The following is a 27,608-nucleotide window of genomic DNA, read 5'->3' as shown; positions in this document are numbered from 1 at the left end:
TTTAGGAGCCGAGAGGTAATGTTGCAGCTATATAGGACACTGGTCAGACCCCACTTGGAGTACTGTGCTCAGTTCTGGTTGCCTCACTACAGGAAGGATGTGGAAAGGGTCCAGAGGAGATTTGCAAGGATGTTGCCTGGATTGGGGAGCATGCCTTATGAGAATAGGTTGAGTGAACTCGGCCTTTTCTCCTTGGAGCGATGAAGGATTGAGAGGTGACCTGATAGAGGTGTATAAGATGATGAGAGGCATTGATCGTGTGGATAGTCAGAGGCTTTTTCCCCAGGGCTGAAATGGTTGCCAGAAGAGGACACAGGTTTAAGGTGCTGGGGAGTAGGTACAGAGGAGATGTCAGGGTTAAGGTTTTTCTTTTTTACGCAAAGAGTGGTGAGTGCGTGGAATGGGCTGCTGGCAACGGTTGTGGAGGTGGATACATTAGGGTTTTTTAAGAGACTTTTGGATAGGTACATGGAGCTTAGAAAAATAGAGGGCTATGGGCAAGTCTAGTAATCTCTAAGGTAGGGACACGTTCGGCACAACTTTGTGGGCCGAAGGGCTTGTATTGTGCTGTAGGTTTTCTATGTTTCTATGGTTGCTTGAGGAATCATAAAACACTAAAACAAAAAAGCTGATGAATATTTTACTTTACAACATAATTTACTCAGTTGATTGCAAAGTGTCTAACAAGAATTGTATAATTGCAGTGTTTTTCCTTTTGTGTATGTACTTTAGCACTTATACTTTAAACAAACTTTAGTTACAAACCAACTTTCCTTACAGAGCCGTAATAATTATGGGCCAAGTGCAGGAATTACTTGCATCTTCCAGAGAACATTAAGAGTCACTTTGGTGAGACCAAGGACACGACTTTCTAAATCCTCCACTCAATGAATTGCTGTTCAAGCCCCACAAGCCGAATGATTAGGTGCATCTGGGTTCCAAGCATAGGCATGGAATTTCTGCTTCCAAGTTGAAGAATTCAACTACATACTGTAGATCTGGGTACTCTAAGACTCCCATCCACCCTTTTGTATGTAAGTGTACTACAACCAAAATTGTTTGGGGAATGGATGGACCATGGATGGAACACAGGTTACAAAGAAAAAAGAATAATACTGTGTTATCTCATGGGCTCAGGACTTGCAAACCAAGACCAAATCAGACAGGATGACAACATGTTAGACAGACACAAACTGAAGGAGGAAATGGAAAAGAATGCATTTTATTGATGAAAGTAAATGCATCACAATCTGCAGCAGAATACTCAGATACTGATCTTATATTAGAAGTCTAATCACTGCACACACTTTAAATCAGGCACCCTCTCAAAGCAATATTCAATACTTTTAATAGCTCTATAAAGGCAAAGACTCTTCCACTGAACTGTTCCAGAAGTGTAAATGTTAAGAATTTTTGTCGCCTACTCTAAAGTGATGTGTTAAATGTGCCAGGAGCAGTCAATGATGTGTAAAAGTTGCCTTAGTTTGATATCATAAGAAAGGCCTCCCTCCCCAATTACTCCAATGACTGGCGCAGCAGGTGGTTTTATATATAAAAATGTTCCCAGACAGCACTTTCAAATCACATCAATCACAGTAACTAAGAGCCAGAAAATATAGTTGTGCCATCACTCTTCGGTTACTGGTTTTATATTACTTGCAAGATTCACCGGGGAGATGGAGAGTGATAGAGCATATAATCATTTTCCATTCCAGCAAATTGCTCATACTAAACAGAGAAGAAATCAATAAATAATTAATAAAATCTCAAGTGTCAGCACTTCTGAAGACACCAGCCTGTTTACAGATTTTGTTCATTTACAAGGAAATACTTCGAAGTTTATCACATAATGAATTACTTTTGAAGTGCAGTAGCTGCCAGGTAGGCAGCTTCCCGCCTTCCTATAGCCATCTCAGTCCTCATAACATTAGAGTCGCATTAGCATTCAGCTGTTTAATTAAAATACAAAACTGGGAAGAGAAGGTGTCTGCTACCCTGACCAGAAATACCCAGGTATTTCTGTCGCCCTGTTCACAGGTTCTGATGTGCATCACCATAGTAACATTCTAAACTACCTCTTTGCTACTATACTACTCAGCAAGGTGGGATTCTATTCACCCATTTCTATGCATCAATCTGAGAATCACCCAGAATGGATTCTCTTGTTGGGTCTCATGATGCTTACCAAAGTGTCCAATTCTTAGGCCCCTTCTACTTTTTATCCATTCACCCAAAAATTTTTCCATGTGTTAGTGAGGACACCCAATTACTCTAAATTATCAAACTGCCTGATCCGCGTGACTGGTTGCTCTGAAATTTCGTCCAGCCAAATACCAGGAAGGCTGAAGCCACAGTGTTTATTTCCTGCCACAACTCTGTTGTTTAGCCAGAAGCAGAAATGGGGAGATCACACAAGTTTTCATCAAGGGGTCAGCAGTGGCAAAGTGAGCAGCTTCAATCAAGTTCATGAGTGTCAGCATCTCTGAAGATCTATCCTGGGCCAAACATATTGATGCAATTCTGAAGAAGGCATGCCAGAATATTTCATTAGGAGTTTGTGGAGATTTGGTCTGCCACCAAATTTCTACAGATGTGTTCTGCAGAGCACTCTGACTGGCTGCAATTATCAAACTGGTAAGCAGGTGCCGATACATTGAATTTGAAGAAGCTGCAGAAGGCTGCAAACTCAATCAGCTCCAAGGGCACTGGCCTCCCCACCAGAGAACATCAACAAAGGCAATATCTTAAGAAGGCAACATCTATCGTGAAGGATCCTCATCATCCAGGCCATGCCCTCTACTCATTACTACCATCAGGGAGGAGGAACAGGAGCCTGAAGACATGCATATATTTTGGGAGCAGCTTCTTCCCCTCCGCCATCAAATTTCTGAACAGTCCATGAACCAATAAAGACTGCCTCGCTATTTTGCTCTCTGCGCTATTTACTTTTTCGGAGGACATCGCAAGCGATTGCTCTCGCTGGAGGCTGGAACTAAGCAGAGGTCTAAAAAGAGGAGAAGAGAAGCTGAGGCTTGCTGCTGAAGAAAAGTGCACATTCGTCGGAAAAACAGCACCAAGACAACACTGGAGGACAGCGCCTTCAAGTGCAGTCACTACAGCTGAGACTGTCACTCCCATGTGGGCCTCTACAGCCACAACAGACGCTGCTCTAACACAGACTGAAGCAAGACCTTCCAGGCGCAGATCCATAATCTCGTGAGACTAACGGATGCCACCATGAATTGTAATTTATAGGAATAAAAATGTACTGCAGTGAACTGCTACTGCAGAACAAATCACAACATAATCAGCGAAAATAAAACTGATCCTGATTTATTCCTGGCAACAATCCAAAACTTCAACAGATTTTTCCTATAACCTTGGAGTTATGGAACTCGGACTTTTGATTTCCATCTCTGTAACATACCTGAATCTACTCCATGCCTGAATCAGCTCATCTGCTCCCAAAAATTTCATTCACATCGCTGTTAATTCCAGGCCTGATTATTCCCACAAATTGGCATCCCGCTTTCTATTATCTTAAATTTAATGTCATCCAAAATTCTGCTACCCATATCCTGCTATCACCCTCATGCTTACATACAGTTTACGCATTATAATCAGGTTTGATTATTTGGCCCCTCAAGCCTGCTCCACCATTGTGGCTGATCTGACTTTAACCTCAACTTTGCATTCCAGTCTGTCCACAGTAACCTTGTTGATCTGCCTTAAAAATATTCATTGATCCCACGTACTGATTTTGAAGAGTTCCAAAGACTCTCAAACCTCAAAAAAATATTTTGCCTAATTCTGTGTTAAATGAGCATCTCTTTGTTGTTAAATAGTGACTCCTAGTTCTAGATCCTCTTACAAAAGGAAACATGCTCCCTACAACCAGCCTGTCAAGACCACTCAACTTCTTCTATGTTTTAAACTCCAGCAGATACAGCCTATCTAACCTTTCCTCATAAGAACCATTACTCCCTGGCTAAGTGTGAATTTAACAATTATTCTGGCTTTAAAATTTGTCCATGCCACCTTTGCCCCTTCTTTAATTTCCACCAGACCTTCAACTATCTCTAATTTTCTCTAATTTTGATCTTGTAATCACTCCCAAACTTAATCACTACATTAGTAACTTACTGCAGCCACCAAGCTCTGAAATTTCTTCGACTTTTCTACCTCTCTTTTCCCTTCACAATGATCCTTATGACTTTATCCTATCCCATATCCCAACTCTCTTCATCCCTTAAGATGAATCTGATGACTTTAGCTGACCTTTTGGTCACCTCCACCAGCATCTCTTTAGGACTGGTGAAAGTTTCTGTTCAAAAACCCTGCTGTGAACACACTGGTGAGGGTGAGTTGTGATATACTAACAGGTAGCATACAAATAGAAACTGCCTTCTGGACTTCAAGGCAAGTGGTCCTGTTTTCGAATCTGGCCAGCTCCTTGCACGCTTTCCATCCCTGCTGAGTTGAGCATCGAGCTAGCAACTTGGCCTCGTAAAAATTAGACAAAGTGCTAAAGAAACAGCAAGGTTGCTGCCCGATGCGCCACAAAGTACAAAACTATTGACCACAACATCAAAAATGCCCTTCTAAGTGTTTAGAACTTCTTTGCAGCCAAATCTGTTATATATTAAAGAACATATATATTATAGGAATATTAAACCAAAAGGTTCCATTTACTCCTTCATATTTGTTCTGGTAATAACACCAGAGTTGATATTATACATACACTTAACAGTTATCTTACCAAATAAAACTCTCATTGTTATAAGCAGTGACCCCATATTCCCACAGGCTTTATCAAATGAAATTTATTTCCTGAAAGAAATTAAATCATCCCAAAAATCTCAATATTCAATTCTCCACTTAAGGTAGCTCGCAATATTAAAGCAATGAATATTGAAGTCATTAAGGAATTTGGGGGTACTGACTTGACAGGCCAAATGGCCAACTCCTCCTATTTCGTGTGCTCTTCTGGATAATAGAGCCTCTTCACATCTCAATAAATCAGGATTTTTTAAAAATATAAAATCTCCCATTTTATAACCTGATACGTTCCAAAGTCATAAACATCCCAATTGCTCTTACATAGATACGGAACTAAGTCAAAGTTCTTGAGCCAGTGCATTAAACTCACAGTGCCATCCGGTCCCTCAAAGTTTTAACCCAGCACAGGACCAACAATTAAAGCAATTAATTTTTACTAAAAATGCAATAAAAGGATCAATGTTTTATGTATACACATATTATTTCAACTTCGAAGCATAAGTTCAGCAATAATTCATATGGTTCTGTGTCCTTCTGACAACAGCTCTGTTTGAAGCACCATTTACACACTTACCTGGTTTAAAGTTCAGAAATGGGAGGCAGCAGACAAAAGAATAGTTTCACAGGAAAGAAACAATTCACTTTATTCTCCAGGATAAATGCCAAGTTTCCAAAAAAGAAAGTTTTCTGAAAGAACACCTGAAGACCACCCAGTCTCCACTAAATCAGTGGGCATCCTATGTAACCACTTTGGATCTCAACTCATTCCCCAGGGATAAACTAGTCCTCCTTCCTCTTTCCATGCAGGAGTGGCATGAAATTCTTCCAAACTTCAGCATAAGTGAGTGTTCCAACAAAGACCACTGATGTTCCAATCCAGTGCCAGAAAGTGAAGGGGTTCTTGAAGTAAATTATGGAGAAGATCAGGCTGATAAACTTGCGAAGTGTCACAACGAGCGTAACTGTTAAAGATGTGCACTCTGTTGTCAAAATAAACACACCACGAATGCAAACATATCTGAAAGGACAAAGTTAAAGATATGAAACAACATTCTTTTTTTTCCCCCAAGAGACATTAAGGGAAAGGATACGCCTTGTTTTGTTCAATCTAAATGGCCAGAATACATGGGTAGGGGACAATGGAATGAATTTCTGTTTCTGGTCAGAACTTGAGATAGGAAGCAGGGACCATCAGCACAAAGTATCATTGACATAACAGAAATTGTTCAAAGAAAAGTGAAGTATGGCACTTAATGCCAAATTTGCTTTCTACCTAAGAATGTTGTTAAGAGGTTTGGGAAATACGAAGGCACAATTCATCATACTTACAACATCACCAAAGCACCTTAAGGGATGGGAGAGGATTGTTGGGGCATTTCATTTTCACTGCAAATCACTGACAGAGCCTACCATTGTATTGTCACTTCCGTCGTCTTGCTATACTGTTCCAAACCCAATGCCTTCTGAGTGGAGATATCCTCCTTTGACCAAAGGCAGTTGCCACAGTATCACAATAAATATTAAATATTGAAAAGGATACTGAGTTAGAACATTCATCATGAGGTAAAACCACATAACCGGTATGGTTAGTCCCAGGGGTACAAGTTCAATCGATTCTATGAAATGGGGGAAAAAACACTAGTGTCACAACCCATAGACCACATTTCAGACTGTACAACCCATACACCACGTTTCAGACTGTACAACCCATACACCACGTTTCAGATGCCACAATCCATACACCACATTTCAGACTGTACAACCCATACACCACATTTCAGACTGTACAACCCATACACCACGTTTCAGACGGCACAACCCATACACGGTTCAGACAGCACAACCCATACATCATGTTTCAGACTGTATAACCCATACACCACGTTTCAAACTGCACAACCCATACACGTTTCAGACGGCACAACCCATACACCACGTTTCAGACAGCACAACCCATACACCACGTTTCAAACTGCACAACCCATACACCACGTTTCAGACGGCCCAACCCATACACCACGTTTCAGACTGTATAACCCATACACCACGTTTCAGACTGTATAACCCATACACCACGTTTCAAACTGCACAACCCATACACGTTTCAGACGGCACAACCCATACACCACGTTTCAGACGGCCCAACCCATACACCACGTTTCAGACAGCACAACCCATACACCACGTTTCAGACTGTATAACCCATACACCACGTTTCAGACTGTATAACCCATACACCACGTTTCAAACTGCACAACCCATACACGTTTCAGACGGCACAACCCATACACCACGTTTCAGACTGTACAACCCATACACCACGTTTCAGACGGCCCAACACATACACCACGTTTCAGACGGCCCAACCCATACACCACGTTTCAGACGGCACAACCCATACACCACGTTTCAGGCGGCCCAACCCATACACCACGTTTCAGACTGTACAACCCATACACCATGTTTCAGACGGCACAATCCATACACCACGTTTCAGGCGGCACAACCCATACACCACGTTTCAGGCGGCACAACCCATACACCACGTTTCAGACGGCCCAACCCATACACCACGTTTCAGACTGTACAACCCATACACCACGTTTCAGACGGCCCAACCCATACACCACGTTTCAGACGGCCCAACCCATACACCACATTTCAGATGGCACAATCCATACACCACGTTTCAGACTGTACAACCCATACACCACGTTTCAGGCGGCACAATCCATACACCACGTTTCAGACTGTACAACCCATACACCACGTTTCAGACTGTACAACCCATACACCACGTTTCAGACGGCACAACCCATACACCACGTTTCAGACGGCACCACCCATACACCACGTTTCAGACTGTACAACCCATACACCACGTTTCAGACTGCACCACCCATACACCACGTTTCAGACGGCCCAACCCATACACCACGTTTCAGATGGCACAATCCATACACCACGTTTCAGACTGTACAACCCATACACCACGTTTCAGGCGGCACAACCCATACACCACGTTTCAGATGGCACAATCCATACACCACGTTTCAGACTGTACAACCCATACACCACGTTTCAGACTGTACAACCCATACACCACGTTTCAGATGGCACAATCCATACACCACGTTTCAGACTGTACAACCCATACACCACGTTTCAGACGGCACAACCCATACACCACGTTTCAGACGGCACAACCCATACACCACGTTTCAGACTGTACAACCCATACACCACGTTTCAGGCGGCACAACCCATACACCACGTTTCAGACTGTACAACCCATACACCACGTTTCAGACTGTACAACCCATACACCACGTTTCAGACGGCACAACCCATACACCACGTTTCAGACGGCACCACCCATACACCACGTTTCAGACGGCACCACCCATACACCACGTTTCAGACTGTACAACCCATACACCACGTTTCAGACTGCACCACCCATACACCACGTTTCAGACGGCCCAACCCATACACCACGTTTCAGATGGCACAATCCATACACCACGTTTCAGACTGTACAACCCATACACCACGTTTCAGGCGGCACAATCCATACACCACGTTTCAGACTGTACAACCCATACACCACGTTTCAGACTGTACAACCCATACACCACGTTTCAGGCGGCACAACCCATACACCACGTTTCAGACGGCACCACCCATACACCACGTTTCAGACGGTACAACCCATACACCACGTTTCAGACTGCACCACCCATACACCACGTTTCAGACGGCCCAACCCATACACCACGTTTCAGACGGCACAATCCATACACCACGTTTCAGACTGTACAACCCATACACCACGTTTCAGGTGGCACAACCCATACACCACGTTTCAGATGGCACAATCCATACACCACGTTTCAGACTGTACAACCCATACACCACGTTTCAGACGGCACAACCCATACACCACGTTTCAGACGGCACAACCCATACACCACGTTTCAGACGGCACAACCCATACACCACGTTTCAGACTGTACAACCCATACACCACGTTTCAGACGGCACAACCCATACACCACGTTTCAGACTGCACCACCCATACACCACGTTTCAGACGGCACCACCCATACACCACGTTTCAGACTGTACAACCCATACACCACGTTTCAGGCGGCACAATCCATACACCACGTTTCAGACTGTACAACCCATACACCACGTTTCAGATGGCACAATCCATACACCACGTTTCAGACTGTACAACCCATACACCACGTTTCAGGCGGCACAATCCATACACCACGTTTCAGACGGCACAACCCATACACCACGTTTCAGACTGCACCACCCATACACCACGTTTCAGACTGTACAACCCATACACCATGTTTCAGACTGTACAACCCATACACCACGTTTCAGACGGCCCAACCCATACACCACATTTCAGACTGTACAACCCATACACCATGTTTCAGACTGTACAACCCATACACCACGTTTCAGACTGCACCACCCATACACCACGTTTCAGACTGTACAACCCATACACCACTTTTCAGACGGCACAATCTATACACATTTCAGACTGTACAATCCACACACCACGTTGCAGACGGCACAATCCATACACCACGTTTCAGATGGCACAATCCATACACCACGTTGCAGATGGCACAATCCATACACGTTTCAGACGGCACAATCCATACTCCACGTTTCAAGCAGTACGTGTATATACAGAGCGAGACATAAAACACGTAAGATTACACAGAATTTTACAGCAGAACAAGCATTTGCAAACAGTCTTTGCCAGAGTTTACATTCCACATGAGCATCCTCACACCTCATATCATTTAACTCATCATTACATTTTTACTTCTTTTGTCCTCATTAAGTGATTTGGTGACTCCTTAAGTGTATTTCTGAAATTTGCTTCACCTACATATAGCTGCAGATTCTAACTACTCTTTGGATAAAAATAAACCTCTCTGGAATTTGTTAATGGAATTTAGGAACAATTACCTTATAGTTAATGCTCTGAATTTTGGACATCAGTGAAAATGGAAAAACATGCCCAGCTTCTGCTAACAAAAGCATTTTATAATTTCACAAACCCTCTTTCTGAACTCATGTTATTTTCAGGTGAAAATAGTCATAGTCATACTTTATTGACCCCGGGGGAAATTGGTAAAATGAAGGGTTGCAGGATATTTAAACATGATCTAACACCAACAAAAACAGTCACTTACTACCCATTTTATGGTATGCATTAAACTATATAGAGACCATCTAATCTGAATTCTTGAGTGTCCATATTAATATTCGTATATATCATTGGGGTCCAATAATAAATTGTTAACGTGCAAGTTACTCCCAGTATCATTTGATACGGGAATCAACTCAGTCACGTAAGATTTGATTCTGGCCTGTAACTCACTCCCAATCTTAGTTGGGTCTACTCAGGCATGGTTTTCTTCTTCAATTTTCATTCTAACCAATGCTCTAATTTCTCTCCACTGTCTTCAGATTGGGATTAGGAAACCTGTTAATAAGATGCCCAATTCAACTTCTAATATTAACTCTATTCAAAATTGTCCCTTTAATGAAGTCATACTGATTCATTTTGCAAGTATTATTTTCAGACATCCCACCTCTCCCGGAAGTTCCAGGAGTCTCCCACATATTGATAGTGGCTCCCTGACGCCCCCAAATTATATACAATATCCCAGAAATCATATTTTTTGAGAGCAAGTGAGAGAGCGTAAGAGAGAGCCAGCACGACAGAGAGAACATGCCATGGCAGAGTATTCCAAAAAAAGAAAATATAAAATGTATGTCACCCCAGACTACTGTAAAGTGTACCCCCTACCTAATAGGGGTCAAAAATAATGACAGTGTTGCTCGCTGCACTGTTTGCAACAGTGACTTTTCTATTGCCCATGGTGGGTTAAGACTGTAAAAGACATGTTGAGGTGAGTTTAACAGGTGTCATTCATTCATTAGCATAGCTAACGTTATTTAAACTAGCTGGCTAGCTGCTAAGGAGCTACTCTATCGCAGACATCCCACCTCTCCCGGAAGTCTCCCGCAAATTGATGGTGCTACTTCCCTGAAATGAGTTTTTGCAGGGTGAGATGTCTGTATTTTGTTTTCTAAATGAAAGTGCAGTATGCTATAGAAGTTTTTAAAAGGCACTCACTAGACTGGCTGAAGAGGATTCCATGATTGTAGATGTCTGAGGTAAACAACAGGAAGGCAGGTAATGGCAGGAAATGCTGAGTGGAGAAAAAGACAACAGTTGATTAAAGGACACTCAGCATCCAAATCTGAATTAATACCAGAGTGCTGGGGGTAGCCTGAGTGAAAAATCAAGAGCACATCTCACGTCCTTTTGAGAATATACATAACATTGGTTTGTAAAAGACAAAAACTGAATGGTGACAAAATGTTTGAAGCTGTACAGAAAGCTCTTCCATTTATTTATTGAGGAAAAAAAATCCAATATTACAGACATCTGTTGGAAAAAATGTAGTGGGTAGTGGCTCCATACGTCACGACTACAGGGCGTGATGACCCTGCCTCACACGAGTCCCGGGCTCAGCTGGCTCCGGCTGACAGTACCCAGTATGGGCCCCTATCCAGGGTTACGGATCCCACTGCCTTGTGGGTATCTTCGGGAGAAGAGAAGGCTAAGGAGTAAACCCTACACAAATCCGGAGTGGAGCCCCTAAGGCGGTTGGATGACATATCACGTCACCTCCCAGCAGCTCCTGCAGCCAAGCTGATGCCAAATGTACTGCTTTGCATTCCTTTAGACCACATCCACGAGGCCGAGAGGGGACCTTGATGTCTGGCAGCCCAGGATCTCCATATTCATCGCCCAGGTCTGCGCCCTGGAATAACCAGCCGCAGCCACCAGCCTTCGTGTGCAGCAGCTGTGCCAAGGACCGCCGCTCAAGAATCGGCTTATTCAGCCACAGCCGACGCTGTTCCACATCCAACTGAGTCCTAAACCGGTCCCGTTGTCTACTAGACAGACAGAGCCATTATTATTTTTGTTGGAAAAAGCATGTGAACCTCTGGGGTAATGCCTTCTACAGAAGTTATTTGGAGTCAGGTGTTCCAATCAATGAGATGAAACCAGAAGTGTGGGTTGTAGAGGTGCCCTGCCCTATAAAAAAGACACACAAAGTCACAGCTTGCTCTTCTCAAGAAAGATCTGTTTATGTGCACCATGCCTTGATCAGAACAACTTTCAGAGGACTGTAGAAGAAGAAGTGTAGAGGTGTGTAAAGCAGAAAAAGTCTATAAAAGCATTTCTACAGACCCGATTGATCATCAGAACACAGCAAGAGAATTTGTCTACAAATGGAGGAAACTCTGTACTGTTGCTACTCTCCCTAGGAGTGGGCATCCTGCACAGATCACACCAAGAGCACAACGTGCAATGCTGAAGGAGCTGAAAAAGACCCAAGGGTAACAGCAAATGACCTGGAGAAATCTCTAGAAATTGTTAAAGTCTCTGCTCATGCGTCCACTATAAGAAAAACACTGAATAAGAATAGTGTTAATGGAAGAATATCATGGAGGAGACCACTACTTCCCAAAACAAAAAACATTGCTGCACATCTCAAGTTTGCAAAAGACCATCTGGATGTTTTATAACACTTCTAGGACAATATTCTGTGGATAGATGAGACAAAAATTGAATTTCTCTGACAGAAATGTACATTGCTATGTTTGGAGGAAAAAGGGCACTTCACACTAACACCAAAACTTCATCACACCTGTGAAGCATTGTGGAAGGAGCATCATTGGTTTGGGGCTGTTTTACTGCCTCACGGCTTGGACAGCTTGTAATCGTTGAGGGAACAATGAATTCAAAATGGTATCAAGGCATTTTACAGGAGAATGTCAGGGTAGCAGTCCATCACCTGAAGCTTAACAGAAGTAGGATAATGCAACAAGACAATGATCCGAAGAGGCGAGAGTAAAGAAGAAATTTTTTGTTTTGGAATGGCCTAGTCGAAGTCCTAACCTTAATCGTATAGAAATGTTGCGGAAGGCCCTGAAGCAAGCAGTTCATGCAAGGAAGCTCACCAACATCCCCAAGTTGAAGCAGTTTTGTAAGAAGGAATGGCCTAAAATTCCTCCAGGCTGATATGGAGGACTTTATCAACAGTTACTGGAAACATTTGGTTGAAGTTATTGCTGTACAAAGGGGTTACACCAGTTACCAAAAGCAAAGGTTCACATACTTCTTCCAATGAATACACGTAATATTGGATCATTTTCTTGATAAATTTATGAGCAAGCATAATGTTTTTGTGTTATTTATTTAATTAGGTTCTGTTTATCTAGTTTTAGGACTTAGGTGAAGATCTGACCACATTTTAGGTCACATTCATGCAGAAAGAGAAAATTCTATAGGGTTCACAAACAATCTAGCACCACTGTATGTAATGTATGACAATCAGTGTACACATTTTGCACATGAAGATACCACAGGGAATATCCATAGCTAATTGATGTCAAGAAGTTGAGGAGAATCACTCTACATTTAATAATCGGGTAATTGGACCTCTTACATCCACACAACATGGCAGATAGGAATCCACTTAATGGCTTCTCCTGAAAACAAATTATTCTGATATTAAAGCATTCACTCAGCTCTCCACAGCATCCCCCAGCTGGATTTGCATTCTGGACAGGGAGTTCAGAATCTCCTGCCTGATCTTTTCATTATGAGACAGAGTTTATGCAAAAGCTACCGGTGCAAACAACTTTACAATATTACTTACATAACAGTGAATGACACAAAAGGACAGCTGTCTCTTGGGAAATGTAGCTATCATTTATATATGAATATACGGCCAAGGGTCCCATAGCTTGCATTAATATTGAACTTAACTCACTAATAAAGGGGAAGTGATATTGAAAATTTTTCAGCCTTCATTTCAGATATCACTGCAGAAACCTAGAGCAGATTTCTTACAATAATTATTGCTGACAAAATTACACTAATAAAAACGGACCTTGCTGCTATTTCTTATGGTTAAAGTAGTTAGTGGCCACATTTGTGGTAGCATATCAAATAAAGTCACTGTTTTTCCCATTTAAGAAGCAAATTGCCCTTGATTATCTTTTCTAAGCTTGACTTTATGAGGTTCTTCAGGCTTACAGAAACAGGCTTTTAAGAACACAAAACATCTTTTTCTTTACTCATCATCTAAATCAGAAGCAAGCCATTAGTGAGTTTGGGAATGGCACTCACGTTATAAAACAGTGCCTCCTTGGAGTGCTTCCCATACTGCTTGTATAACGTTTCTTGAAAGATGCCCATTCTAGCTGACATGAAAAGTGCAAAGGTTAGCATAGCAACTCCTGGAAAAAAAACAGAAAATAATTGGTTTCATTAATATTTTAGAACAGATCAAGATATTCAACAGTACACAAGAGAAAAAAATGACTACTGAACTATGCAACTCATAAATGATGAATTAGTTATTTGGAAAAATATTTAAATCTAAACCAATGCACCATATGGACAAGTAATAATGTGGAGCTATGCACAGAGGGGTACCCAAAGTTGATGCTGCCTGGCCTGCTGAGTTCCTCCATATTTTTGTGTGTTGCTTTTTTTTTTACACAGTTACACAAGCGCTTGGAGATCATACTTCCATGAAACTTTACTTGTCTCAGGTAGTGAATCCATTGGTGTTTGAAGCTCTCTAAATCAGAGTGAAAAACTAAAGAGGAGTAGGATATGGCAGCCAACCAAAACGTTCAACCTTTTTTGTAATCAATACCAGTTAGCAGGATATAAACCAGAGTCTGAAGCCTTGGGCCATATGGTTCAACAAGCAAGGTAATCAGAGAAACTCTTCACTTTAAAATGCCTTGAAGAAGAAAGCATGAAAAATGTGACTGGCTACATTTTCTGAGAGTAGAGATTGCAGTCCTTTATTAAAATAGCACAGAAGGAATTTAGTATCTGATTTAAACCACAATTTGTTTCCAATATGCAAAAATTCTCTGGAATTCACAAAAATCTACTAAAATGTTGAAAATCTTCAATAAATGGATATAATTGGCAAAACTGGACAGATGTAATGGGAGGATTTTGTTTAGTAGCACATTGGATATAAAAGTATCAAAGCATTGTGTTCTGCTCTGAACACAATTGTATAAGGGCTAAGAGAGTTGTAAAAGAGCGCCTGAAGGCTTTATGTGTCAATGCAAGGAGCATTCGTAATAAGGTGGATGAATTGAAAGTGCAGATTGTTATTAATGATTATGATATAGTTGGGATCACAGAGACATGGCTCCAGGGTGACCAGGGATGGGAGCTCAATGTTCAGGGATATTCAATATTCAGGAGGGATAGACGTGAAGGAAGGGCTGGTGGGGTGGCGTTGCTGGTTAAAGAAGAGATTAACGCAATAGAAAGGAAAGACATAAGCCGGGAAGATGTGGAATCGATATGGGTAGAGCTGCGTAACACTAAGGGGCAGAAGACGCTGCTGGGAGTTGTGTACAGGCCACCTAACAGTAGTAGTGAGGTCGGAGATGGTATTAAACAGGAAATTAGAAATGTGTGCAATAAAGGAACAGCAGTTATAATGGGTGACTTCAATCTACATGTAGACTGGGTGAACCAAATTGGTAAAGGTGCTGAGGAAGAGGATTTCTTGGAATGTATGCGGGATGGTTTTTTGAACCAACATGTCGAGGAACCAACTAGAGAGCAGGCTATTCTGGACTGGGTTTTGAGTAATGAGGAAGGGTTAATTAGCGATCTTGTCGTGAGAGGCCCCTTGGGTAAGAGTGACCATAATATGGTGGAATTCTTCATTAAGATGGAGAGTGATATAGTTAATTCAGAAACAAAGGTTCTGAACTTAAAGAGGGGTAACTTTGAAGGTATGAGACGTGAATTAGCTAAGATAGACTAGCAAATGACACTTAAAGGATTGACGGTGGATATGCAGTGGCAAGCATTTAAAGGTTGCATGGATGAACTACAACAATTGTTCATCCCAGTTTGGCAAAAGAATAAATCAAGGAAGGTAGTGCACCCGTGGCTGACAAGAGAAATTAGGGATAGTATCAATTCCAAAGAAGAAGCATACAAATTAGCCAGAGAAAGTGGCTCACCTGAGGACTGGGAGAAATTCAGAGTTCAGCAGAGGAGGACAAAGGGCTTAATTAGGAAGGGGAAAAAAGATTATGAGAGAAAACTGGCAGGGAACATAAAAACGGACTGTAAAAGCTTTTATAGATATGTAAAAAGGAAAAGACTGGTAAAGACAAATGTAGGTCCCCTGCAGACAGAAACAGGTGAATTGATTATGGGGAGCAAGGACATGGCAGACCAATTGAATAATTACTTTGGTTCTGTCTTCATTAAGGAGGACATAAATAATCTTCCAGAAATAGTAAGGGACAGAGGGTCCAGTGAGATGGAGGAACTGAGCGAAATACAAGTTAGTAGGGAAGTGGTGTTAGGTAAATTGAAGGGATTGAAGGCAGATAAATTCCCAGGGCCAGATGGTCTGCATCCCAGAGTGCTTAAGGAAGTAGCCCAAGAAATAGTCGATGCATTAGTGATAATTTTTCAAAACTCGTTAGATTCTGGACTAGTTCCTGAGGATTGGAGGGTGGCTAATGTAACCCCACTTTTTAAAAAAGGAGGGAGAGAGAAACCGGGGAATTATAGACCGGTTAGCCTAACGTCGGTGGTGGGGAAACTGCTGGAGTCAGTTATCAAGGATGTGATAACAGCACATTTGGAAAGCGGTGAAATGATCAGACAAAGTCAGCATGGATTTGTGAAAGGAAAATCATGTCTGACGAATCTCATAGAATTTTTTGAGGATGTAACTAGTAGAGTCGATAGGGGAGAACCAGTGGATGTGGTATATTTGGATTTTCAAAAGGCCCACACAGGAGATTAGTGTGCAAACTTAAAGCACACGGTATTGGGGGTAAGGTATTGATGTGGATGGAGAATTGGTTAGCAGACAGGAAGCAAAGAGTGGGAATAAACGGGACCTTTTCAGGATGGCAGGCGGTGACTAGTGGGGTACTGCAAGGCTCAGTGCTGGGACCCCAGTTGTTTACAATATATATTAATGACTTGGATGAGGGAATTAAATGCAGCATCTCCAAGTTTGCGGATGACACGAAGCTGGGTGGCAGTGTTAGCAGTGAGGAGGATGCTAAGAGGATGCAGGGTGACTTGGATAGGTTGGGTGAGTGGGCAAATTCATGGCAGATGCAATTTAATGTGGATAAATGTGAAGTTATCCACTTTGGTGGCAAAAATAGGAAAACAGATTATTATCTGAACGGTGGCCGATTAGGAAAAGGGGAGGTGCAACGAGACCTGGGTGTCATTATACACCAGTCATTGAAAGTGGGCATGCAGGTACAGCAGGCGGTGAAAAAGGCGAATGGTATGCTGGCATTTATAGCGAGAGGATTCGAGTACAGGAGCAGGGAGGTACTACTGCAGTTGTACAAGGCCTTGGTGAGACCACACCTGGAGTGTTGTGTGCAGTTTTGGTCCCCTAATCTGAGGAAAGACATCTTTGCCATAGAGGGAATACAAAGAAGGTTCACCAGATTGATTCCTGGGATGGCAGGACTTTCATATGAAGAAAGACTGGATGAACTGGGCTTGTACTCGTTGGAATTTGGAGGATTGAGGGGGGATCTGATTGAAACTTATAAGATCCTAAAGGGATTGGACAGGCAGGAAGATTGTTCCCGATGTTGGGGAAGTCCAGAACGAGGGGTCACAGTTTGAGGATAGAGGGGAAGCCTTTTAGGACCGAGATTAGGAAAAACTTCTTCACACAGAGAGTGGTGAATCTGTGGAATTCTCTGCCACAGGAAACAGTTGAGGCCAGTTCATTGGCTATATTTAAGAGGGAGTTAGATATGGCCCTTGTGGCTAAGGGGGTCAGGGGGTATGGAGGGAAGGCTGGGGCTGGGTTCTGAGTTGGATGATCAGCCATGATCATAAATAAATGGCAGTGCAGGCTCGAAGGGCCGAATGGCCTACTCCTGCACCTATTTTCTATGTTTCTATGAATCCTCTGATGAATCTAATGAATCCAACCACTCTGGATGCTTTTGGAGTGATAAATAAACCCAATGTAATTGATTCATGTAGGTACCAAGCAAATTTCCATCTGCTGATTGAGCAGTGACGATGTGCAGTATGTATCTATACCACTGCTGAGGGTTCAGAACTAGCCTGGTCATTTGAGTCACTTGTATTCCTTTCTGGGACAAATCAGTTTCAACACTGCTATTTAGCATTCGTGATCTTCTTTCAATTCTTGCTCAATGTTCTGGACCAGAAAAATGATATACACCATCTCCATTCCTGAAACTTTTAGTATTTTATTTTAAATGGATCTCCTGCATACGGGTTAGAACATGGAAAGTAGATCATAGGAACAAATCCTTTGGCTCACAACATTGTGCTGAAATAATTACGGTAATAATTCAATTAAAACTAATCCCTTCTTCCCGCACATGGTCCATATTCCTCGAATCTTTGCATATTCATGTACCTACCTAAAAGCCTCAGACACCTCTATTGTATCTGCCTCCACCATCATGCCTCGAAGGACATTCTAGGCACCCAGCACTGTATGTGTAAAACAAAACTTGCTCCACACATCTCCATTGAACTCAACGACCCCCCTCCCCATCTTAAACGCATGCCTAATATTATATATTATACATCTCAACACAGCGGGAAAAAAAGATGCTGGATATCTACTCAACGTCTGGATCCTCGACTTCCTCACTGGGAGACCACAGTCTGTGTGGATTGGAAATGACCTCGCCTCCTTGCTGACAATCAGTACTGATGCATCTCAAAGATGTCTGCAAAGCCCACCGCTTTATTCTTTCCACACCCCTGATTATGTGGCTGGGCACAGCTCAAACTCCATCTGTAAATTTATGGATGGCACAACAATTGTTGGCAGAATTCTGGATGGTGATGTGGCAGCATACAGGAGTGAGATAAATTAGATGGTAGAGTTGTCTTGCAGTGACAACCTTGCACTCAACGCAAGACTAAGGAACTGATTGTGGACTTCAGGAAGGGGAAGCTGAGGGACAGCACATCAGTCCTCATTGGGAGATCAGAAGTGGAAAGGGTGAGCAGTTTCAAGTTCCTACGTGTCAACATCGCTGAGACTCTATCCTGGGCCCAACATATCGATGTAGCTATAAAGAAGGCAAGACAGTAACTATATCTCATCAGGATTTTGTGGAGATTTGGTTTGCCAACTAAAACACTCTCAAATTTCTGCAGATATGGAGAGTATTTTAAGTGGCTGCATCACTGGTATGGGGGGGGGGGTGTGGTTGCACTGCACAGGATCGAAATAAGCTGCAGAAAACAGAAATACAGAAACAAAGAAAACCTATAGCATAATACAGGCCCTTCAGTCCACAAAGCTGTGCCGAACATGTCCTTACCTGAGAAATTACCCAGGGTTACCCATAGCCCTCTATTTTTCTAAGCTCCATGTACCTGTCCAGGAGTCTCCTAAAAGACCCTATCGTATCCGCCTCCATCACCGTTGCCAGCAGCCCATTCCACGCCCTCACCACTCTCTGTGTAAAAAAACTTACTCCTGACATCTCTGTACCTACTTACAAGCACATTAAAACTGTGCCCTCTCATGCTAGCCATTTCAGCTCTGGGGAAAAAGCCTCTGACTATCCACACGATCAATGCCTCTCATCATCTTATACACCTCTATCAGGTCACCTCTCATTCTCCGTCGCTCCAAGAAAAAATGGCCGAGTTCACTCAACCTATTCTCATAAGGCATATTCCCCAATCCAGGCAACATCCTTGTAAATCTCCTCTGCACCCTTTCTATGGTTTCCACATCCTTCCTGTAGTGAGGCGACCAGAACTGAGCACAGTACTCCAAGTGGGGTCTGACCAGGGTCCTCTATAGCTGCAACATTACATCTTGGCTCCTAAACTCAATCCCATGATTGATGAAGGCCAATACACCGTATGCCCTCTTAACCACAGAGTCAACCTGCGCAGCAGCTTTGAGCGTCCTATGGACTCGGACCCCAAGATCCCTCTGATCCTCCACACTGCCAAGGGTCTTACTATACTACATTCTGCCATCATATTTAACCTACCAAAATGAACCACTTCACACTTATCTAGGTTGAATTCCATCTGCCACTTCTCAGCCCAGTTTTGCATCCTATCAATGTCCTGCTGTAACCTCTGATAGCCCTCCATATTATCCACAACACCCCCAACCTTTGTGTCATCAGCAAATTTACTAACTCAACCCTTCACTTCCACATCCAAGTCATTTATAATAATCAAGAAGAGTAGGGGTCCCAGAACAGAGCCCTAACCTCCATGCAGAATATGACCCGTCCACAACCACTCTTTGCCTTCTATGGGCAAGCCAGTTCTGGATCCACAAAGCAATGTCCCCTTGGATCCCATGCCTCCTTACTTTCTCAATAAGCCTTGCATGGGGTACCTTGTCAAATGTCTTGCTGCAATCCATATACACTACATCTACTGCTCTATCTTCATCAATATGTTTAGTCACATCCTCAAAAATTTCAATCAGGCTTGTAATACACGACCTGCCTTTAACAAAGTCATGCTGACTATTCCTAATCAGATTATGCCTCGCCAGATGTTCATAAATCCTGTCTCTCAGGATCTTCTCCATCAACTTACAAACCACTGAAGTAAGACTCACTGGTCTATAATTTCCTGGGCTATCTCTACTCCCTTTCTTGACTAAGGGAACAACATCCGCAACCCTCCAATCCTCTGGAAGCTTTCCCGTCCCTGTCGATGATGCAAAGATCATCGCCAGAGGCTCAGCCATCTCCTCCCTTGCCTCCCACAGTAGCCTGGGGTGCATCTCTTCCAGTCCCGGCAACTTATCCAACTTGATGCTTTCCAAAAGCTCCAGCCCATTCTCTTTCTTAATATCAACATGCTCAAGCTTTTCAGTCTGCTGTAAGTCACCCCTACAATTGCCAAGATCCTTTTCCATAGTGCATACTGAAGCAAAGTACTCATTAAGTATCTCTGCTATCCCGTCCAGTTCCATACACACTTTTCCACTGTCACACTTGATTGGTCCTATTCTCTCAATTAAAATTGTAAATTCACTCAGCTCCATCATGGGCACTAGCCTTCCCAGTATCCTGGTCATCTTCAAGGAGCGGTGCCTCAGAAAGGACCCCATCACCTAGGACATGTCCTCTTCTCATTGCTACCATTGAGGAGGTACAGGAGGCTAAAAGCAAACACTTAATGATTCAAGAACAGCTTCTTCCCCTCTGGCATCCGATTTCTGAACGGATACTGAACCCATGGACATAACCTCACTTTTTATTCTGTTTTTGCAGGACTTTTATTTGAACTTTTTAAAACATATTATATTCTTCCTGTAATTGACAGTTTTTATTATGTATTGCAATGTGCTGCTGCCACATAACAAATTTCACAACATATGCCAGTGATATTAAACCCCATTCTGACCTCTATCAGGCCTCAGCTGCTCCAGAGGAAACAACAATTTCGTCTAGCCTGTCCTTATAGGACGTGCCCTCTAATCCAGGCAGTTTCCTGGTACATCTCTTCTGCACTCTCTTCAAAGCCTCCACTCCTTCAAATAATGGGGCAATCACAACTGAATTCAATACTCCAGATACATCCTAACTAGAGTTCTATAAATCTACAACATAACTGTCTAACTCAGTGTCTCGAATAATAAAGGCAGGCATACCAGATGCCATCATTACCACCCTATCAATTAGTGCAGCCACTTTCAAGCAAGCTATGGACCTAGATCCAAAGACCCCTCTGTAAATCAATTGTTTACTTCCCCAGGGTGTTTTCTGGGAATATTGCAACCTGCGACTCAATTGCTTACACTTTTTGCCTGGGTCAGAAGTTTGTAAATTCAAGTTCCGTAGCTAAAAATTGACTAAATTGGAACTCTATTTTTTTTTTCTCCACAGACGTTACCTGATCTTGAGTATTTTTTGATATTCTGTTTTTATTCCAACTCTTCTAATGGTGGTGTTTTTCACTGTTCCCAATCTGCTACGACACCAACAAATAATACAAGCTTTGCCATCTGTTCAATTGCATCCACTCCAACATCATCAGTGATCATAATGAACATCTGTAATTGGCCACTCAAGCAAACATTTTAATGGTCTGGCAACACACATAAAAGTTGCTGGTGAACGCAGCAGGCCAGGCAGCATCTCTAGGAAGAGGTGCAGTCGACGTTTCAGGCCGAGACCCTTCGTCAGGACCTTTTAATGGTCTGATTACTTACTTTTCTACACTGGCAGCCAACTCTGAGAAGCCCTCATTCTTTCGTGTGGTTCTTTCTATGTGCCCAACTCCTTCCCAATCTGCAGTCTGCTCTCTCAAATGAAATCTTGTTCTTTTTCTGAGAGTCTGTGGAGCGTATGGTGCAACCCACCTTATGTCCCACATGGGCTGCCTGCCATCTTCTGAGACCTGTCCTTCCTTACTCTTCTGCAGCGCAGTGCTAACGCTGCAAAATCCAGGACCATCCTGTCATATGTCATACTTTCAGATTCTATGTGCTTGGATTAAGACTCCTCTCAATTACCATCAAGGGCATTGTCAAGATGTGGTGCCTCAGGAATGGGGCATCCATCGCTATGGACCCTCACCATCTGAAACATCCCTTCTTCTCATTGCAACATCGAGGACGTGGTATAAGAGCCTGAAGACTACGGTCAACAATTCAGGAACAGCTTCTTCCGCCCTGCCATCAGATTTCTGAATGGTCTATGAACACCTTTTTATTATTCCTTTTATTTTGCACTGCTTTGTAATATATAATAATTTTATGTCTTTGCACTGTACTGCTGCTGCTAAAGAAATTTCACACCTATAAATCAGCAATAATAATTCTCATCCAATTTCTGGCCATGCATTACACCATCGCTTTGATTCTCACATGTAGATACAAGGTTTCTCTCACTTTGTGCATTTATTGGCAGAAGAACAAAACAAAACAATTCCAGACATAAAGTTCTTCAGTGCGATTGGGCTCCAATCCTTAACAATCTTTAGAAATCATTTCATCTTTTTGTGTTTAAGACACTGCTCTACCTCCTTGACCAAGCTTTTGCACAAAAGCCCATTGGCTCATCATCAAGGTATGGTCTCATAGAACACTTCAAGATGTTTTATTTTAAAGAACAATTCAAATATTTTAGAAATAAATGGCATGAAAAAGTACTCTTGGATCTCAGGCAAATGACTATTTGGATTTCTGGTGTCTTCTGGTGACAGCAAGAAATTCACTGGCTTGGAAACATCACTGACAACATCAACACGTCAGCTTTCCAAACTGGGTGGGGAATGGAGGGGTGGATATGGGAGAATGGGGTAAACAATCTTGACTATGATCAGAGACAGAACATTGGAATGTTAACCTACTTTAATGTTTTACTAATCATAAAGTTCCTGGTGCAACATCTGAAAGAATCCTGGAATCCATGGAAGTGAAAATAAATCCAACTTGTAGTGTCACAAAATATTCAAGCATCCTGGGGGAGCCCAAACCCCAAGTACAGGTACAGGACTTCTGCAGGTAATTATCACACAGAAATTGCCCATTTATTCCTAACGGTTTTGGCCAATGTTTACACACTGCATTTGAACTCCTCTCATTCTTTTCCCCCATCTGCATTTTCTGACATTCCTTTCCCCATCACTTACTGCCTGTTGCACCTCTGGTGTTTAAGGCAGCAATGAAGTCCTCCGTCTCTGTCCGTCCATACTATTGCACACAGATATAGAAGGATTCTTCATTGATCTTTTCATAACAATTTTTTTTAACCAGTCAGTGGTATTAGCCCTGAGATGAACCTCCAAATCTGGAGGACCAATGAACTACTCTTAGTCTGGCCTCTAGTTTTGACCTGTTTGGCATGGGTGACCCTACCAAGAGTCAAAGTCCGAGGCCCTGACTCTAGCCAACATACTTCTCTGGGCCATTGAGGCCTCCAAACCCAATGCAAGGCTGTGGTCCTCTTGGAGGCCATCATTTACCAGCTACTTAATATTATATCATCAAATGAATTTCTCAGAAATGTATTTCCTTACCTATCAACCACTGCATTAACGCATAAAAACCGCCATCCTCAGACACACTTGTATGCGAAGACTGAAATAAGGAAAAACAAGTCATAATTTTAGTTCCATAGTTTCACACAAAAAAATAACTGCCTGAATATTCACTACGCTGTGGATCAAAAGGCTATAGGCGCCCATTTCTGTGCTGTACAATTCTATGAATTCAATAGTTGTTCAGTAAACTACAGTACTGTGCAAAAATCTTATATTAGAGCTAGAGTGCCCAAGACTTTTGCACAGTACTGTAGCAGTTTTATGTATTGCACTGTACTGCTGCTGCAGCAAACAAAAAACACAAATTTCATGGCATATCTAAGTGATGATAAACCGGATTCTGATATGGGTCACTATTGTGTACTGAGAGTAGGAAAGGGACAGGGAGAGGGGAATCATGGTTGGGAAAGGGGGAAGAGAGCAGGAAGCACCCAGAGACATTCTGTAATGATCAATAAAACAATTATTTAGAATCAAGTAACCTTGCCTGGTGCCTCAGAGCTGGGTGTGTCTGCCATCTCCCCACGCAACCGGCAGCACTGCCCCGGCACCCCTTCTTTGCCACCTGTCTTGTCCCATCACCCTCCCGCGGTGCTCCACCCTCACAATTCCTTTCCTCCAGCCAGATTTACAAACTTGCTCTTTGCTCCACATTAACACAGAGAGTACTGTGCAAAAGTCATAAGCACCATAGCTAAGACTAAGACTATTGCACAGTACCATAGTTGCACCTTTGCACGATCAGCAACACAAAGCACAGAGCGTAGACCATACAGCACAGAAAAAAGGTCTTCTGGCCTACGATGTCTGTGCAAAACATGATGCCAAATTAAACCAATTCTCTTCTGTCTGCACATGATCCATATCCCTCCACCTCCTGCACATCTAAAAGCCCTAAAACACCAATATCATATCTACAGTAGACATTAAGCAACCAATCTGGATATGAATATCAAGCACTAGATCCTTTTCCTATATTGTATCTGCTTCCACCATTGTTGATGTCAGGGCATTCCATGCACCTTACACTCTATGTAAACAGAAAACTGGTCCTGCACATCTCCTTCTTGCTATAAATGCAGGTTCTCGACTATTTAACATTTTCAACCTGGGGAAGAGATTCAGACTATCCATCCTATCCATACTTCTAATAATTTTATAAAGTGCTATCAAGTCTCCTCTCAGCCTCTCATTCACCTTACAGCTCCAACCCTCTAATTCAAGCAACATCTTGATAAGCCTCTTCCTTACCCTTTCCAAAAGCTCCACAAACCCTGCAATGGTGCAACCAGAATTGTACAAAACCCGCAAGTGCAGCCTCACACAAGGATTTATATAGCTGCAACGTGATTTCCTTACTCTTAGACTCAATGCCCCAAGCAATGAAGCCATGCATGACATCCTGTTTACTTGTGGGGTCACTTTAGGGAAAACTATCTGTTGGTCTGAAACATGATGTTCTCTGACCTGCTGAGTACGTTTAGCATTGTACGATTTTATTTCCAGTATCCGTATTTCTTTTTGCTTTGAGCCATTTAAAAGGGAACTTGTGCTGTGGGTTGGAGGCATTTCCCCATGCATTGATACATACATTTTTATCTTATTTTAAAAAAATAAGCCTCGCAACCTAGCTGAATCCTGTGCTATCAGAGCACTTACAAGGCAAGAGATGTGACCAAGGCAACCAAAAAATTGCTGCACACACGAATTAGTGGCTCAAAAGCAGAATCTGACTGCATTGTAACTGTCATCTGAACCTTTGCCTACGATTACAACCTTTAAATCACTCAAGGGGATTCAAAAATAATAGCGGTAGAAATGTCAAGCGTATGAACAGGCAGAGTCTTTAGTTCTGTATCAATTGGACAGGAAATAGTCAATCTGAGCTTCGTACTTGCTTAACCCATTCGTGCACACACCAATCGTTAACCCTTTGCATCTACAGATAGCTCAGATACATTAGCACTGTCCTGGCCAACCGCAAGCAGTATTCAAAGCATCATTTCAGAGTTCGATAGAGGCTGGCTGATTTTTCTTTCCTCAAGTGAGTAACTGCTGGCTGAGCCACATTCTGGATAGAGGAATAAGACAACCCAGGTGCAAAAGTAGAAAGAATAAAATTTGTGCACTTAATGTTTGATGGCTCTGAGCCTGTACTCACTGAAGTTTAGAAGCATGAGGGGAAACCTCATTGAAACATAGCAAATATTAGAAGGCCTAGTTAGAGTGGTCATGAAGAGGATGTTTCTAGGACCAGAGGACACAGCATCAGAATAGAAAGACGCCCTTTAGAGCTGAGAGGATGCAGAATTTCTTCAGCCAGAGGGTGGTGAATTTTTGGAATTCATTGCCGTGGATGGCTATGGAGGTCAAATCATTGGGTATATTTAAAGCAGAGGAGGATGATAGGTTCTTGATTAGTAAGGATGTCAAAGGAGAAGGCAGAGAGGGATACTAAATCAGCCATGGTTGAATGATGAAGCAGACTCAATGGGTGAATGAGCTAATTCTTCTCCTATGTCTTACGGTTTTAGATTGAGCTTACAGTGCACATTGATAATGGATCAGAGAATAAGGGTAAAGGAAAAGAGCAGATCAGAAATGGGGAAAAAGGTTGATTAAGCAGTTGACAGCAAACGGATGGAGTTGCTCTGTCAAAAGGCAAAGTGTGTCACTGGTCTCAAGACTGTTCATTAACATTCAGCAGTGAAATGATTGATGGGTATATCAGAACTTTCAAACCAGGTACAATCGAATGGGTCATGTAACTGTTCAGAGCTCATAACTTTTCTAAATACCAATCCTCAGGGCAGATCTGTTAGTTCAAGATAAGCCCACACATTTCAAGCACTGAGGTATATGCACATACACACACTCAATCCCCACTGTTAATGAAAATGACTGATACCTTCCTCTGCAAGTGTGAAATAAAACACACTCCACACTTGCAGAATTAACGGCATAACTCTGTTAAGAGGACTGAGGTTCAGAATGTGTAGCACTGGGCAACACCCAAATTTTTAAAGTGCAGCGCAGCAAATATGTGGAGCTGAAATATATTACAAGGATAATTTAAGCAGCTGAAAGATAGATTTCCAAACACTAAAAGCATCAAAGAACATGCATAAGAGCATAAGACATAGGAGCAAAACGTTCTACACTATTTTCTCATAGCTGATTTAGTTTCCCCTCTCAACCCCACTTTCCTGCCTTCTCCACATAACATTTGACACCCTTACTAATCAAGAACCTATCAACCTCCACTTTAAATATTCCCAATAACTGGGCCTCCACAGCAGTCTATGGCAATGAATTCTAAGGATTTACCACTCTCTGGCTACCACACAGAAAAGTAAAGATTATAGTATTAAGATTCAGGACCAACGTCCAACATGGTGACTGGCAGACAGCTCCAAAGACTGAAAACCACTCCTCTGCTTCTATGTATCTTTGTGTGCATCACACCTCCCTCCTCATAGCTACTATTAGCAAATGTTATTCCCCCCTTCACCATTCCCATTTCCCTCTCTCACCTTTTTCCCTTCCTGCCCAGCACTCCCCTCTGATGCTCCTCCCTTTCTTCCATGGCCTTCTACTCTCTTCTATCAGATTCCCCTTCCTCCAGCCC

The 27,608-nt window shown here is 42.5% G+C and overlaps 1 protein-coding gene across 1 annotated transcript in view; it reads right to left on the bottom strand.

Annotated features, from left to right (window-relative positions):
• Positions 1–315: 315 nt before the first annotated feature.
• The window catches only part of slc35b4 (solute carrier family 35 member B4), a 60,845-nt gene continuing 33,552 nt past the window's right edge, over positions 316–27,608 (bottom strand). The window contains exons 6-10 of the mRNA XM_063072198.1: positions 23,957–24,017; positions 14,036–14,145; positions 10,961–11,036; positions 6,320–6,395; positions 316–5,797 (exon numbers count right to left, since the gene is read on the bottom strand). Coding sequence (XP_062928268.1) covers positions 5,560–5,797; positions 6,320–6,395; positions 10,961–11,036; positions 14,036–14,145; positions 23,957–24,017 — 561 coding nt within the window. The 3' untranslated portion in view covers positions 316–5,559. The remainder of the gene's footprint in view (positions 5,798–6,319; positions 6,396–10,960; positions 11,037–14,035; positions 14,146–23,956; positions 24,018–27,608) is intronic.

Source organism: Mobula hypostoma, chromosome 20 (assembly GCF_963921235.1).
Source record: "Mobula hypostoma chromosome 20, sMobHyp1.1, whole genome shotgun sequence".
NCBI lineage: Eukaryota > Metazoa > Chordata > Chondrichthyes > Myliobatiformes > Myliobatidae > Mobula > Mobula hypostoma.
The sequence above is the reverse complement of the archived record's forward strand: the minus strand, read 5'-3'. Positions and strand labels throughout refer to the sequence as shown.